Source organism: Eubalaena glacialis, unplaced genomic scaffold, assembly GCF_028564815.1.
Source record: "Eubalaena glacialis isolate mEubGla1 unplaced genomic scaffold, mEubGla1.1.hap2.+ XY scaffold_912, whole genome shotgun sequence".
Classification (NCBI taxonomy): Eukaryota; Metazoa; Chordata; class Mammalia; order Artiodactyla; family Balaenidae; genus Eubalaena; species Eubalaena glacialis.
The window spans coordinates 24,484-40,186 of NW_026871817.1; the positions used below are offsets into that span (position 1 = coordinate 24,484).

Sequence of the window (15,703 nt, forward strand, 5' to 3'; positions counted from 1 at the left end):
CCCCACCCCCAAGTTCTCCTGGCCCTTTGCCCTAAGACACACACCGACACACAGACACAGAGACAGACAGACAGACACACACACACACACACACACACACACACACACACACACACACACACACAGGGCGCCTTGCCCAGAATCAAACTCGGACAGGCATACCTGCCAACACACCTGGCTCTTACTACACTGTTAGAAGCCTGTCTCTTCTAGCTTCTCTAACATCTGCTAGCTGCCACAAGTGTGGTCTCAAAAGTTCCCCTCTTGCACCTCTGTAGTCATTTTGGACCCCAACCAAGCCTTGCTTCACAAGCACCCTTACTTTGGAGCAGTTCCAATCCGAATTCTTGACGCACAACTCATGGAACTAACTATGGCCTGGGAGGTTTTGCCTTCAGAACCTTCCTCCGTTTTGTAGTGCAGCAGAACATCATTCAAGTGCCTCCTGAATCTGCGTCTCCCAGGCTAGGCTGCGGTCCTAAGAAGCCCCAGTGGAATGCCTCTGCCTCAATCGGGTCTTCTTCTCTGTACCTCTGTTTCACCGTAGGCTTTGCCTGGTTTCTTCAAGAGAGGCACACAGGGGACAGAAATCTGTCAGCGGAGCCCCTACTGAGGAAAGGGCACTGGGTCCTGGGACGCCTCTGAGATGCATTCCTGATCGCCCCTGTTGCAGGAGGAAGGTGTCAGGCAACCGGTGTGCCTGAAAGAGAGCTAGGGTCCTTGGGGAGGGAGCACCCTCCTCAGCCTAGCCCAGGTACTTGAGGGAGGGTGGTGGTTTGGGGGGGGGTGGTGGTGGTGGTGGTCGTGGTGGTGGGGTGTGTGTGTGGAAGAGATGGGTTAGGGGTGCTGGGGAGCGGAAACGGCAGGGAGAAGGGGCTTCCGACACATTCCTGGAGAGCCCTGGAAGAGGCAGGGGCCCCGCCTAGTGCAGGCCCAGGGCATGGGCCTCCTCTGCCCAAGTCTAAGGGAGGGACCACCCTCAGGGGCCAGTGGATTTTTGGCAACAGACCATCCCTTGGAGCGGGACTCGGGGATCTTCATCGCGCCCCACCTCGCCGCATTTCACTCTGCACCCCTCTCTCACTGGCTGCAATTTCCACTCACCCCGAACCAGATCTGGGTCCACAGACGTCCCCGCTGTATCTATCTGCGCCTCACCACCAGGTCCAGCTGCTGCTGCCGAGAACGCGACATAGGCCCAGATATCTGGGCTGTGGGTAACCTAAGGAAAGAGGGTGCTGGCGCACCCTCCCTACTGTCCCCCAGGTGGTTGCCCCAGAACAATACCCCGGCCCGTCCCTCCAAGGGAAACCACCTGCCCCAGCCTTCAGTTGCAGAACCAAACCTCAGAAGGAGAGAACCCAAGAGAAATATCAACATGTGACTGGAATTGATGAAATCACCCTCTTGACCTCTCCTGAACCCGAGCCTCATTATACGCTCACTGGACTCCAGTTAGCCTGATGGGAAACACCTGACCACAGGGAAGGAAGGAAAAGAAGAAGATGGGACCACGGTTCCAGGGAGAAGAACCCCGCCTCTTCCCAGAAAACCAATACCCATGCCTCCGCCTCACGAACGAACCCTACCTTTAAACTTCCTGCCTTGTGAGCCCCCAGAGGAGAAGTTGATTGGTGAGCCAAGCCCTCGACTCGGGCGTGTGCTGTTAGTATCTCAGCCTGCGTTTCCTTGATGGCAGTGGGAATCCAACAGGGAAAGAAACTTCCCCGCTGAGGCCGGGAGCTTCGGTTGGGCTGGGACCTAAGGGGAGGCGTCCATACGACCAACTCGGGAAGGCCGCCTCTCACCGTGGCCGCTCGGCCCTCCTGTCGTCCTTCTGGCTGGTGGAGCTGAAGCCGGTCCTCCAGGCGCGCATGCGCAGGCGACCAGGCCGCGAGGCCTGGCTGCGCCTCGGGCACGGTTGCTAAGCGACTTGTCTCTGAGGGGTGGGCGACACGTTGGCTGGCTGGCTGGCTGGCGGGCTGGCGGGCGGGCGCAGGCGCGGGCCGTGTCCGGTGCTCTAGGAAGGGCCTGGGGCCTAGGTCTTCCAGTGGTCCGGCAGACCGACAGACGGAAGGAAGGGTGGGCGGATCCACGGCTCGATGGAAGGTTGGAGGAATATACGGACGGACTGTTGGGGCCCCGCAGAGTGGAGGAAAGCCCTGCCGAGGGGCGGCAAGCGGAGGGGAGGGGAGGGTAGGGGCGGTGAAGGGCGGGGAGGGGAGGGGAGAAGGAGGCGGGGAGAGGTTGCGAGCCTAGCGTGGAAGAATGGCGGAAAGAAGCGGTTTTCCACAGTTTCCTGCAAAGCAATGGAAGCGGCAGAGAACCCGCCCAGTGTGACGCCAGGGCACGGGCGGCCTCTGCCCATGTCTAGGGGAGGTACCGCTCTCTCTCCGGGTCAGTGGGTTTCTCGGCGACGTGACCGTCATTTTGAGCGGGGACATGGGGACCTTCATGCCGCTCGCCGCCTCACCAGGCACCAGATTCCAAACCACGCCCCCTTTCTCCATACAGTGGACTCCATCACCTCCCACCTAGATCCGGATTTGGGTCCACTTGGCGTCTCGCCACCAGTTCCAGCCATCAGTGTGGGGGCAGTGGTTCGAAGATGTCGACAGACACAGACTCTGAGATCCGGGACGTCAGTAACGTGAGGAGAGGAAGGCTGGCGCACCCTCCGTACTTCCCGCCATCTCCCTCTGTTCTCTCTCTCCTTCCCCGTCCCTACCCAGCTCACTCACCGGAGTTGAAGCCAGCCCTCCAACTGCGTGAGCGTGAGCGCGCGGGGCACGGGCTGGGGGTGGGGTTGGGGGGGTGGAGTGGGAGGCTGACCTCACAATGACTAGCAGGTTTGCTAAGGGTTGGGTCTGTTAGGCTCTAGGGATCCGGAGCGCCCTTTGTCGCTTGGCAGGTACAGGTGAAAGCTGTGTCCGGTGCTCTCTGAAGGGCCTGGGGCCTGTGACTTCCAGTGGTCCAGTGGATGGATGGATGGATGGATGGATGGATGCATGCACGGAAGGACGGATGGATGGGATGAAAGCAGTGTTCCCATGTTGGGGTACAGGGAAGTCATGCTGGCTCTCACATGATTTCTATGCTAACTGCAACAGCCTGTTTTGTGGCCTCTTAAACATACATTGTACATGTGCTTTCATCGTTACAGAAAAGCGTGCACTGTCCAGAAATAAAGACGTCCTTTTTCAAGATACACATAAAATGCCTCCCTTACCTGGACGCCAGTGCTACTAGTCGTCCGATGAGAAGGCTCCTTTGGCAGGCGCCAAGGCCATGCTGATTCGCGGTCTATGTGCTCATCTGTCTCTTTTGGAAACAAGAAGACAAGGAATGGACCCCTGACGCGATAGAGGTTCTCTGCCCTCACATATAAAACTAGGCTGAAAGTCATGCTTCTCCAGAGCAGTTCCTCCGAGCCCTGTGAGAGGCTGTCTCCCGCGCTCGAGTCCTCCGTTTGGCTCCAATAACTCTTTTCTTTTCCTATTATGGATTCTTTGTTGATGACTATCCTCATCAGATGGATGTATGGTTCAAAAAGCAAGAAGGACTGACGGATGAGTAGATGGACGGATTGTTGGGGCTCCCAAGAGTGGAGGAAAGGCCGGCCCGGGCCAGCCCAGGCTTACCAAGCAGGATGGAGTGGGAGGGGGGGCGGGTGAGGGGTGGGGGGAGAAGTTGGGGGCTAGTTGGGAAGAACTGCGCGGAGTAGGGCCTTGCAATCACATCCCTGCGAGGCACTGGGAGAGGCAGAGGCAGGGACCCCCGTCTCACCCGCCACCCGAAACCAGTGTGGCACCAGGGCATGGGCCTCCTCTGCCCACGTCTAGGGGAGCTACCACTTTCGGGGTCAGTGGATTTTCTGGTGACACGACCACAGTTCACAGTTCGAGCCGGGACTCTGCGATGTTCCTCGCCCCCGCCTCACCAGATGGCATCCCACACCCTCCTCCCATTTGACACCATTCCCACCCATGCCGATCCAGATTTGGATCCACAGAGGTACCCGGCGTGCCTTGGTCTGGCCACCAGCTTCGGCAGCCACTGGCGGAGACGGTGGCACAGACCCAGAGATCTAGGATGTCCAGAACCTGGGGACCGGAGGGCTGGCGCACCCTCCCTACATCCCTCGCTGCCCTCCGTCCTCCTCTCTCCCCTCCCTGGGCTCTGACAGCCAGCCTTCTACTGGTGGAAGCCTGCCCTCCGACCAGGCGGGCGCGGACAATCGCCTTGGTTGCCCCGGGTTTCCCGTTTGTTGCCCTGGCGGGTTACTCAGCAAACGGGGGCGGGGCTCTCCGTGACGCGGGCGCGCCCTCTGGCGGCTGGCCGGGCTAGGGGCAGGCGCCGCCGGCGGCCCCCGTGCCTTTGGAAGAAGCCCGGGCCCCCATCCTCCAGTGCGTCCAGCACATGGATGGAAGCAAGGATAAATGAGCGGATGGAAGGACGCAAGGAAGGGAGGGAGGAAGAAAGGGAGGGAGGAAGGAAGAAGGAAGGCTACATAAATGGATAGTTGCGGAGTGCAGAGTGGAATAAGGCCAGGCCGGGCCAGGCTGACCAAGCAGGATCAGGAGCCTAGTGGTGGTATCCCTTGCTCAGGTCAATCCTCAGTGTGTGCCTGGGACTGTCCCGGAAGGGGGACTGCCCTGTGAGCTGGACAGGGGACTGACTGTGGGCTTCTGGGGGGCTTTGCTCCCTCGTGGGCTTCAGCGCCTGCAGCCAGAGCCAGAGCCAGAGCCAGAGCCAGAGCCAGAGCCAGAGCCAGAGCCCGAGCCAGAGCCCGAGCCTGAGCCCAGGCCCAAGGAACTGCCGTGCCCGTGGAGGGATGGGGCTTGTCTGAGGAGCCCGGGACTCCCTGCAGTCCCCATTTCCCCCCCACTCACCACCACCCCACCCCACCCCACCCCCTCCGTGACAAGGTGGCTCCGTGGCTCTGTCTGGCTGTGTGGCTCAGTGGGATTCTTGTTTCCTTCCTTATCGCTTTTCCTGGCTTTTCTTCAAATGTGCCTGACTTGCCATGTCCTGGGAACAGCACGTGGAAGGAAGCCCCTCTGCATCCTGAGAGGCACCCTTCCACACCCAAAAACACAAGGAATCTCTATGAGGAACTCATGATACACTTGCAGGAAAGATGCCGAAAGTCATGCTCATGATGCGAATGCCCCAAATCCCACCCCCACCCGAGCCCCTTTCCCCCAGCGCTCAACTCACCTAACCCGACCACAGCGCCATGATCTGGAAGAGGAAAGTCCCTTGGGCAAGGCATGATCCACTCGACTACAACCTTCTGGAAAATTCACCACCACCGATCCACTTCCAGTTGAGCTGTGTGTTTTGGCCTACCAGCACTTCATTTGCTAGCTTCCAGTCTTCTTGCTGGGATGTAGGGACCCCGGGATGGGATGGGGGCGGTGGGGCTATCCTCTGCTGTTGGAAAGTGCTCTCTCTGGGTGTTTGGGGTCGGCTCACCCTGACTGCAAGCTTCTGAGAGCATGGGTTGGGGCTCAGCACATCTCCTCCTGTGGTCCTGGATAGGAACTTCTTCATCGTGACCCCCCCTGGGGGTTCTCCCTGTGGTCCAAAGCACGGCTTGGGGTCATTATCAGCCCTGAAATCTCCAAACACCGCCTCAGAGGTGCACCCTCTGCCTCCCTCCTTCCTGGCCGCATCCCGATTCCACACCTGTCTGACTCGCTCTCTCTCTTCTCTGTGCTTGTGTGTGCTCTTCCGTCTTCTCCATGATTCTCTCCTCCTCCTCCTCTGCAGTACACGCGTTCCATGGCACTGGGTTCGCTTTTCCTTCTTAAACCCCTTTTGGCTCCGGTCAGTGCTTCTGTTCTTGGGAAGTCTTGGCCATCCCCTATTTCCATTGCTTTGCTTTGTTCTGTTTTTCACCTCATCAAGGACCTTCCATTCCCGGTCCGGACTGGGCATTTCCCTTCTGTGTCTTTCACCTAGGATGGAACGTCTGTTCCTATTTCTTTCAGCATGATCTGCATCCCAGGAAATGCACCACACTCCCCTTTGTTTTCTGATGAGTTTTGGCAGACTCGCCTGGAACTGGGTTGCTGCCACCACCAGAACCTTGAGCGCTGGAGGGCGCGGAACGAGAAAGCCTTTGAAAAAACGGAGAATGAAAATCACTGGGGCCTGGAAAAAATGGCTGTCGTTCCACTGTGGTTCTTTTGAGAAGAGCTAGAGCCCTGTCGTGATGATCACCACGATGGGGGTGGCAATGGACTGACACGGAGATTTGCAGTGAGTGCCCGCCTCCCTCCCTCACCCCACCCATGCCCACCGGGGTATGTGCCTGGGTTGGGACTCAAACACAGCTGCCGTCAAGGTCCAGACCCCAGGTACCCCACCCCCAAGTTCTCCTGGCCCTTTGCCCTAAGACACACACCGACACACAGACACAGAGACAGACAGACAGACACACACACACACACACACACACACACACACACACACACACACACACACAGGGCGCCTTGCCCAGAATCAAACTCGGACAGGCATACCTGCCAACACACCTGGCTCTTACTACACTGTTAGAAGCCTGTCTCTTCTAGCTTCTCTAACATCTGCTAGCTGCCACAAGTGTGGTCTCAAAAGTTCCCCTCTTGCACCTCTGTAGTCATTTTGGACCCCAACCAAGCCTTGCTTCACAAGCACCCTTACTTTGGAGCAGTTCCAATCCGAATTCTTGACGCACAACTCATGGAACTAACTATGGCCTGGGAGGTTTTGCCTTCAGAACCTTCCTCCGTTTTGTAGTGCAGCAGAACATCATTCAAGTGCCTCCTGAATCTGCGTCTCCCAGGCTAGGCTGCGGTCCTAAGAAGCCCCAGTGGAATGCCTCTGCCTCAATCGGGTCTTCTTCTCTGTACCTCTGTTTCACCGTAGGCTTTGCCTGGTTTCTTCAAGAGAGGCACACAGGGGACAGAAATCTGTCAGCGGAGCCCCTACTGAGGAAAGGGCACTGGGTCCTGGGACGCCTCTGAGATGCATTCCTGATCGCCCCTGTTGCAGGAGGAAGGTGTCAGGCAACCGGTGTGCCTGAAAGAGAGCTAGGGTCCTTGGGGAGGGAGCACCCTCCTCAGCCTAGCCCAGGTACTTGAGGGAGGGTGGTGGTTTGGGGGGGGGTGGTGGTGGTGGTGGTCGTGGTGGTGGGGTGTGTGTGTGGAAGAGATGGGTTAGGGGTGCTGGGGAGCGGAAACGGCAGGGAGAAGGGGCTTCCGACACATTCCTGGAGAGCCCTGGAAGAGGCAGGGGCCCCGCCTAGTGCAGGCCCAGGGCATGGGCCTCCTCTGCCCAAGTCTAAGGGAGGGACCACCCTCAGGGGCCAGTGGATTTTTGGCAACAGACCATCCCTTGGAGCGGGACTCGGGGATCTTCATCGCGCCCCACCTCGCCGCATTTCACTCTGCACCCCTCTCTCACTGGCTGCAATTTCCACTCACCCCGAACCAGATCTGGGTCCACAGACGTCCCCGCTGTATCTATCTGCGCCTCACCACCAGGTCCAGCTGCTGCTGCCGAGAACGCGACATAGGCCCAGATATCTGGGCTGTGGGTAACCTAAGGAAAGAGGGTGCTGGCGCACCCTCCCTACTGTCCCCCAGGTGGTTGCCCCAGAACAATACCCCGGCCCGTCCCTCCAAGGGAAACCACCTGCCCCAGCCTTCAGTTGCAGAACCAAACCTCAGAAGGAGAGAACCCAAGAGAAATATCAACATGTGACTGGAATTGATGAAATCACCCTCTTGACCTCTCCTGAACCCGAGCCTCATTATACGCTCACTGGACTCCAGTTAGCCTGATGGGAAACACCTGACCACAGGGAAGGAAGGAAAAGAAGAAGATGGGACCACGGTTCCAGGGAGAAGAACCCCGCCTCTTCCCAGAAAACCAATACCCATGCCTCCGCCTCACGAACGAACCCTACCTTTAAACTTCCTGCCTTGTGAGCCCCCAGAGGAGAAGTTGATTGGTGAGCCAAGCCCTCGACTCGGGCGTGTGCTGTTAGTATCTCAGCCTGCGTTTCCTTGATGGCAGTGGGAATCCAACAGGGAAAGAAACTTCCCCGCTGAGGCCGGGAGCTTCGGTTGGGCTGGGACCTAAGGGGAGGCGTCCATACGACCAACTCGGGAAGGCCGCCTCTCACCGTGGCCGCTCGGCCCTCCTGTCGTCCTTCTGGCTGGTGGAGCTGAAGCCGGTCCTCCAGGCGCGCATGCGCAGGCGACCAGGCCGCGAGGCCTGGCTGCGCCTCGGGCACGGTTGCTAAGCGACTTGTCTCTGAGGGGTGGGCGACACGTTGGCTGGCTGGCTGGCTGGCGGGCTGGCGGGCGGGCGCAGGCGCGGGCCGTGTCCGGTGCTCTAGGAAGGGCCTGGGGCCTAGGTCTTCCAGTGGTCCGGCAGACCGACAGACGGAAGGAAGGGTGGGCGGATCCACGGCTCGATGGAAGGTTGGAGGAATATACGGACGGACTGTTGGGGCCCCGCAGAGTGGAGGAAAGCCCTGCCGAGGGGCGGCAAGCGGAGGGGAGGGGAGGGTAGGGGCGGTGAAGGGCGGGGAGGGGAGGGGAGAAGGAGGCGGGGAGAGGTTGCGAGCCTAGCGTGGAAGAATGGCGGAAAGAAGCGGTTTTCCACAGTTTCCTGCAAAGCAATGGAAGCGGCAGAGAACCCGCCCAGTGTGACGCCAGGGCACGGGCGGCCTCTGCCCATGTCTAGGGGAGGTACCGCTCTCTCTCCGGGTCAGTGGGTTTCTCGGCGACGTGACCGTCATTTTGAGCGGGGACATGGGGACCTTCATGCCGCTCGCCGCCTCACCAGGCACCAGATTCCAAACCACGCCCCCTTTCTCCATACAGTGGACTCCATCACCTCCCACCTAGATCCGGATTTGGGTCCACTTGGCGTCTCGCCACCAGTTCCAGCCATCAGTGTGGGGGCAGTGGTTCGAAGATGTCGACAGACACAGACTCTGAGATCCGGGACGTCAGTAACGTGAGGAGAGGAAGGCTGGCGCACCCTCCGTACTTCCCGCCATCTCCCTCTGTTCTCTCTCTCCTTCCCCGTCCCTACCCAGCTCACTCACCGGAGTTGAAGCCAGCCCTCCAACTGCGTGAGCGTGAGCGCGCGGGGCACGGGCTGGGGGTGGGGTTGGGGGGGTGGAGTGGGAGGCTGACCTCACAATGACTAGCAGGTTTGCTAAGGGTTGGGTCTGTTAGGCTCTAGGGATCCGGAGCGCCCTTTGTCGCTTGGCAGGTACAGGTGAAAGCTGTGTCCGGTGCTCTCTGAAGGGCCTGGGGCCTGTGACTTCCAGTGGTCCAGTGGATGGATGGATGGATGGATGGATGGATGCATGCACGGAAGGACGGATGGATGGGATGAAAGCAGTGTTCCCATGTTGGGGTACAGGGAAGTCATGCTGGCTCTCACATGATTTCTATGCTAACTGCAACAGCCTGTTTTGTGGCCTCTTAAACATACATTGTACATGTGCTTTCATCGTTACAGAAAAGCGTGCACTGTCCAGAAATAAAGACGTCCTTTTTCAAGATACACATAAAATGCCTCCCTTACCTGGACGCCAGTGCTACTAGTCGTCCGATGAGAAGGCTCCTTTGGCAGGCGCCAAGGCCATGCTGATTCGCGGTCTATGTGCTCATCTGTCTCTTTTGGAAACAAGAAGACAAGGAATGGACCCCTGACGCGATAGAGGTTCTCTGCCCTCACATATAAAACTAGGCTGAAAGTCATGCTTCTCCAGAGCAGTTCCTCCGAGCCCTGTGAGAGGCTGTCTCCCGCGCTCGAGTCCTCCGTTTGGCTCCAATAACTCTTTTCTTTTCCTATTATGGATTCTTTGTTGATGACTATCCTCATCAGATGGATGTATGGTTCAAAAAGCAAGAAGGACTGACGGATGAGTAGATGGACGGATTGTTGGGGCTCCCAAGAGTGGAGGAAAGGCCGGCCCGGGCCAGCCCAGGCTTACCAAGCAGGATGGAGTGGGAGGGGGGGCGGGTGAGGGGTGGGGGGAGAAGTTGGGGGCTAGTTGGGAAGAACTGCGCGGAGTAGGGCCTTGCAATCACATCCCTGCGAGGCACTGGGAGAGGCAGAGGCAGGGACCCCCGTCTCACCCGCCACCCGAAACCAGTGTGGCACCAGGGCATGGGCCTCCTCTGCCCACGTCTAGGGGAGCTACCACTTTCGGGGTCAGTGGATTTTCTGGTGACACGACCACAGTTCACAGTTCGAGCCGGGACTCTGCGATGTTCCTCGCCCCCGCCTCACCAGATGGCATCCCACACCCTCCTCCCATTTGACACCATTCCCACCCATGCCGATCCAGATTTGGATCCACAGAGGTACCCGGCGTGCCTTGGTCTGGCCACCAGCTTCGGCAGCCACTGGCGGAGACGGTGGCACAGACCCAGAGATCTAGGATGTCCAGAACCTGGGGACCGGAGGGCTGGCGCACCCTCCCTACATCCCTCGCTGCCCTCCGTCCTCCTCTCTCCCCTCCCTGGGCTCTGACAGCCAGCCTTCTACTGGTGGAAGCCTGCCCTCCGACCAGGCGGGCGCGGACAATCGCCTTGGTTGCCCCGGGTTTCCCGTTTGTTGCCCTGGCGGGTTACTCAGCAAACGGGGGCGGGGCTCTCCGTGACGCGGGCGCGCCCTCTGGCGGCTGGCCGGGCTAGGGGCAGGCGCCGCCGGCGGCCCCCGTGCCTTTGGAAGAAGCCCGGGCCCCCATCCTCCAGTGCGTCCAGCACATGGATGGAAGCAAGGATAAATGAGCGGATGGAAGGACGCAAGGAAGGGAGGGAGGAAGAAAGGGAGGGAGGAAGGAAGAAGGAAGGCTACATAAATGGATAGTTGCGGAGTGCAGAGTGGAATAAGGCCAGGCCGGGCCAGGCTGACCAAGCAGGATCAGGAGCCTAGTGGTGGTATCCCTTGCTCAGGTCAATCCTCAGTGTGTGCCTGGGACTGTCCCGGAAGGGGGACTGCCCTGTGAGCTGGACAGGGGACTGACTGTGGGCTTCTGGGGGGCTTTGCTCCCTCGTGGGCTTCAGCGCCTGCAGCCAGAGCCAGAGCCAGAGCCAGAGCCAGAGCCAGAGCCAGAGCCAGAGCCCGAGCCAGAGCCCGAGCCTGAGCCCAGGCCCAAGGAACTGCCGTGCCCGTGGAGGGATGGGGCTTGTCTGAGGAGCCCGGGACTCCCTGCAGTCCCCATTTCCCCCCCACTCACCACCACCCCACCCCACCCCACCCCCTCCGTGACAAGGTGGCTCCGTGGCTCTGTCTGGCTGTGTGGCTCAGTGGGATTCTTGTTTCCTTCCTTATCGCTTTTCCTGGCTTTTCTTCAAATGTGCCTGACTTGCCATGTCCTGGGAACAGCACGTGGAAGGAAGCCCCTCTGCATCCTGAGAGGCACCCTTCCACACCCAAAAACACAAGGAATCTCTATGAGGAACTCATGATACACTTGCAGGAAAGATGCCGAAAGTCATGCTCATGATGCGAATGCCCCAAATCCCACCCCCACCCGAGCCCCTTTCCCCCAGCGCTCAACTCACCTAACCCGACCACAGCGCCATGATCTGGAAGAGGAAAGTCCCTTGGGCAAGGCATGATCCACTCGACTACAACCTTCTGGAAAATTCACCACCACCGATCCACTTCCAGTTGAGCTGTGTGTTTTGGCCTACCAGCACTTCATTTGCTAGCTTCCAGTCTTCTTGCTGGGATGTAGGGACCCCGGGATGGGATGGGGGCGGTGGGGCTATCCTCTGCTGTTGGAAAGTGCTCTCTCTGGGTGTTTGGGGTCGGCTCACCCTGACTGCAAGCTTCTGAGAGCATGGGTTGGGGCTCAGCACATCTCCTCCTGTGGTCCTGGATAGGAACTTCTTCATCGTGACCCCCCCTGGGGGTTCTCCCTGTGGTCCAAAGCACGGCTTGGGGTCATTATCAGCCCTGAAATCTCCAAACACCGCCTCAGAGGTGCACCCTCTGCCTCCCTCCTTCCTGGCCGCATCCCGATTCCACACCTGTCTGACTCGCTCTCTCTCTTCTCTGTGCTTGTGTGTGCTCTTCCGTCTTCTCCATGATTCTCTCCTCCTCCTCCTCTGCAGTACACGCGTTCCATGGCACTGGGTTCGCTTTTCCTTCTTAAACCCCTTTTGGCTCCGGTCAGTGCTTCTGTTCTTGGGAAGTCTTGGCCATCCCCTATTTCCATTGCTTTGCTTTGTTCTGTTTTTCACCTCATCAAGGACCTTCCATTCCCGGTCCGGACTGGGCATTTCCCTTCTGTGTCTTTCACCTAGGATGGAACGTCTGTTCCTATTTCTTTCAGCATGATCTGCATCCCAGGAAATGCACCACACTCCCCTTTGTTTTCTGATGAGTTTTGGCAGACTCGCCTGGAACTGGGTTGCTGCCACCACCAGAACCTTGAGCGCTGGAGGGCGCGGAACGAGAAAGCCTTTGAAAAAACGGAGAATGAAAATCACTGGGGCCTGGAAAAAATGGCTGTCGTTCCACTGTGGTTCTTTTGAGAAGAGCTAGAGCCCTGTCGTGATGATCACCACGATGGGGGTGGCAATGGACTGACACGGAGATTTGCAGTGAGTGCCCGCCTCCCTCCCTCACCCCACCCATGCCCACCGGGGTATGTGCCTGGGTTGGGACTCAAACACAGCTGCCGTCAAGGTCCAGACCCCAGGTACCCCACCCCCAAGTTCTCCTGGCCCTTTGCCCTAAGACACACACCGACACACAGACACAGAGACAGACAGACAGACACACACACACACACACACACACACACACACACACACACACACACACACACAGGGCGCCTTGCCCAGAATCAAACTCGGACAGGCATACCTGCCAACACACCTGGCTCTTACTACACTGTTAGAAGCCTGTCTCTTCTAGCTTCTCTAACATCTGCTAGCTGCCACAAGTGTGGTCTCAAAAGTTCCCCTCTTGCACCTCTGTAGTCATTTTGGACCCCAACCAAGCCTTGCTTCACAAGCACCCTTACTTTGGAGCAGTTCCAATCCGAATTCTTGACGCACAACTCATGGAACTAACTATGGCCTGGGAGGTTTTGCCTTCAGAACCTTCCTCCGTTTTGTAGTGCAGCAGAACATCATTCAAGTGCCTCCTGAATCTGCGTCTCCCAGGCTAGGCTGCGGTCCTAAGAAGCCCCAGTGGAATGCCTCTGCCTCAATCGGGTCTTCTTCTCTGTACCTCTGTTTCACCGTAGGCTTTGCCTGGTTTCTTCAAGAGAGGCACACAGGGGACAGAAATCTGTCAGCGGAGCCCCTACTGAGGAAAGGGCACTGGGTCCTGGGACGCCTCTGAGATGCATTCCTGATCGCCCCTGTTGCAGGAGGAAGGTGTCAGGCAACCGGTGTGCCTGAAAGAGAGCTAGGGTCCTTGGGGAGGGAGCACCCTCCTCAGCCTAGCCCAGGTACTTGAGGGAGGGTGGTGGTTTGGGGGGGGGTGGTGGTGGTGGTGGTCGTGGTGGTGGGGTGTGTGTGTGGAAGAGATGGGTTAGGGGTGCTGGGGAGCGGAAACGGCAGGGAGAAGGGGCTTCCGACACATTCCTGGAGAGCCCTGGAAGAGGCAGGGGCCCCGCCTAGTGCAGGCCCAGGGCATGGGCCTCCTCTGCCCAAGTCTAAGGGAGGGACCACCCTCAGGGGCCAGTGGATTTTTGGCAACAGACCATCCCTTGGAGCGGGACTCGGGGATCTTCATCGCGCCCCACCTCGCCGCATTTCACTCTGCACCCCTCTCTCACTGGCTGCAATTTCCACTCACCCCGAACCAGATCTGGGTCCACAGACGTCCCCGCTGTATCTATCTGCGCCTCACCACCAGGTCCAGCTGCTGCTGCCGAGAACGCGACATAGGCCCAGATATCTGGGCTGTGGGTAACCTAAGGAAAGAGGGTGCTGGCGCACCCTCCCTACTGTCCCCCAGGTGGTTGCCCCAGAACAATACCCCGGCCCGTCCCTCCAAGGGAAACCACCTGCCCCAGCCTTCAGTTGCAGAACCAAACCTCAGAAGGAGAGAACCCAAGAGAAATATCAACATGTGACTGGAATTGATGAAATCACCCTCTTGACCTCTCCTGAACCCGAGCCTCATTATACGCTCACTGGACTCCAGTTAGCCTGATGGGAAACACCTGACCACAGGGAAGGAAGGAAAAGAAGAAGATGGGACCACGGTTCCAGGGAGAAGAACCCCGCCTCTTCCCAGAAAACCAATACCCATGCCTCTGCCTCACGAACGAACCCTACCTTTAAACTTCCTGCCTTGTGAGCCCCCAGAGGAGAAGTTGATTGGTGAGCCAAGCCCTCGACTCGGGCGTGTGCTGTTAGTATCTCAGCCTGCGTTTCCTTGATGGCAGTGGGAATCCAACAGGGAAAGAAACTTCCCCGCTGAGGCCGGGAGCTTCGGTTGGGCTGGGACCTAAGGGGAGGCGTCCATACGACCAACTCGGGAAGGCCGCCTCTCACCGTGGCCGCTCGGCCCTCCTGTCGTCCTTCTGGCTGGTGGAGCTGAAGCCGGTCCTCCAGGCGCGCATGCGCAGGCGACCAGGCCGCGAGGCCTGGCTGCGCCTCGGGCACGGTTGCTAAGCGACTTGTCTCTGAGGGGTGGGCGACACGTTGGCTGGCTGGCTGGCTGGCGGGCTGGCGGGCGGGCGCAGGCGCGGGCCGTGTCCGGTGCTCTAGGAAGGGCCTGGGGCCTAGGTCTTCCAGTGGTCCGGCAGACCGACAGACGGAAGGAAGGGTGGGCGGATCCACGGCTCGATGGAAGGTTGGAGGAATATACGGACGGACTGTTGGGGCCCCGCAGAGTGGAGGAAAGCCCTGCCGAGGGGCGGCAAGCGGAGGGGAGGGGAGGGTAGGGGCGGTGAAGGGCGGGGAGGGGAGGGGAGAAGGAGGCGGGGAGAGGTTGCGAGCCTAGCGTGGAAGAATGGCGGAAAGAAGCGGTTTTCCACAGTTTCCTGCAAAGCAATGGAAGCGGCAGAGAACCCGCCCAGTGTGACGCCAGGGCACGGGCGGCCTCTGCCCATGTCTAGGGGAGGTACCGCTCTCTCTCCGGGTCAGTGGGTTTCTCGGCGACGTGACCGTCATTTTGAGCGGGGACATGGGGACCTTCATGCCGCTCGCCGCCTCACCAGGCACCAGATTCCAAACCACGCCCCCTTTCTCCATACAGTGGACTCCATCACCTCCCACCTAGATCCGGATTTGGGTCCACTTGGCGTCTCGCCACCAGTTCCAGCCATCAGTGTGGGGGCAGTGGTTCGAAGATGTCGACAGACACAGACTCTGAGATCCGGGACGTCAGTAACGTGAGGAGAGGAAGGCTGGCGCACCCTCCGTACTTCCCGCCATCTCCCTCTGTTCTCTCTCTCCTTCCCCGTCCCTACCCAGCTCACTCACCGGAGTTGAAGCCAGCCCTCCAACTGCGTGAGCGTGAGCGCGCGGGGCACGGGCTGGGGGTGGGGTTGGGGGGGTGGAGTGGGAGGCTGACCTCACAATGACTAGCAGGTTTGCTAAGGGTTGGGTCTGTTAGGCTCTAGGGATCCGGAGCGCCCTTTGTCGCTTGGCAGGTACAGGTGAAAGCTGTGTCCGGTGCTCTCTGAAGGGCCTGGGGCCTGTGACTT

At 59.1% G+C, this 15,703-nt stretch overlaps 3 protein-coding genes across 3 annotated transcripts in view; all 3 read right to left on the reverse strand.

Annotated features, from left to right (window-relative positions):
• The window catches only part of LOC133083949 (uncharacterized), a 6,698-nt gene extending 1,142 nt beyond the window's left edge, over positions 1 to 5,556 (reverse strand). Inside the window, exons 1-9 of the mRNA XM_061179850.1 lie at positions 5,479 to 5,556; positions 4,628 to 4,722; positions 4,294 to 4,375; positions 4,019 to 4,103; positions 3,642 to 3,752; positions 3,230 to 3,321; positions 2,742 to 2,794; positions 2,474 to 2,534; positions 1,590 to 2,255 (exon numbers count right to left, since the gene is read on the reverse strand). Coding sequence (XP_061035833.1) covers positions 1,590 to 2,255; positions 2,474 to 2,534; positions 2,742 to 2,794; positions 3,230 to 3,321; positions 3,642 to 3,752; positions 4,019 to 4,103; positions 4,294 to 4,375; positions 4,628 to 4,722; positions 5,479 to 5,556 — 1,323 coding nt within the window. The remainder of the gene's footprint in view (positions 1 to 1,589; positions 2,256 to 2,473; positions 2,535 to 2,741; positions 2,795 to 3,229; positions 3,322 to 3,641; positions 3,753 to 4,018; positions 4,104 to 4,293; positions 4,376 to 4,627; positions 4,723 to 5,478) is intronic.
• Positions 5,227 to 11,924, reverse strand: LOC133083950 (uncharacterized). Its single transcript, XM_061179851.1, has 10 exons — positions 11,847 to 11,924; positions 10,996 to 11,090; positions 10,662 to 10,743; positions 10,387 to 10,471; positions 10,010 to 10,120; positions 9,598 to 9,689; positions 9,110 to 9,162; positions 8,842 to 8,902; positions 7,958 to 8,623; positions 5,227 to 6,125 (listed from the first exon to the last, which is right to left on the reverse strand). Exons 1-10 carry the CDS (start codon positions 11,922 to 11,924, stop codon positions 5,964 to 5,966), a joined length of 1,485 nt encoding a protein of 494 aa, XP_061035834.1. The 3' UTR covers positions 5,227 to 5,963.
• Positions 11,595 to 15,532, reverse strand: LOC133083951 (sterile alpha motif domain-containing protein 1-like; the record flags this gene model as incomplete). Its single annotated transcript, XM_061179852.1, has 4 exons — positions 11,595 to 12,493; positions 14,328 to 14,993; positions 15,212 to 15,272; positions 15,480 to 15,532. Coding segments are annotated over 4 exons (942 nt in total), but the record flags the coding sequence as incomplete, so codon positions are not given.
• Between the last annotated feature and the right edge of the window lie 171 nt (positions 15,533 to 15,703).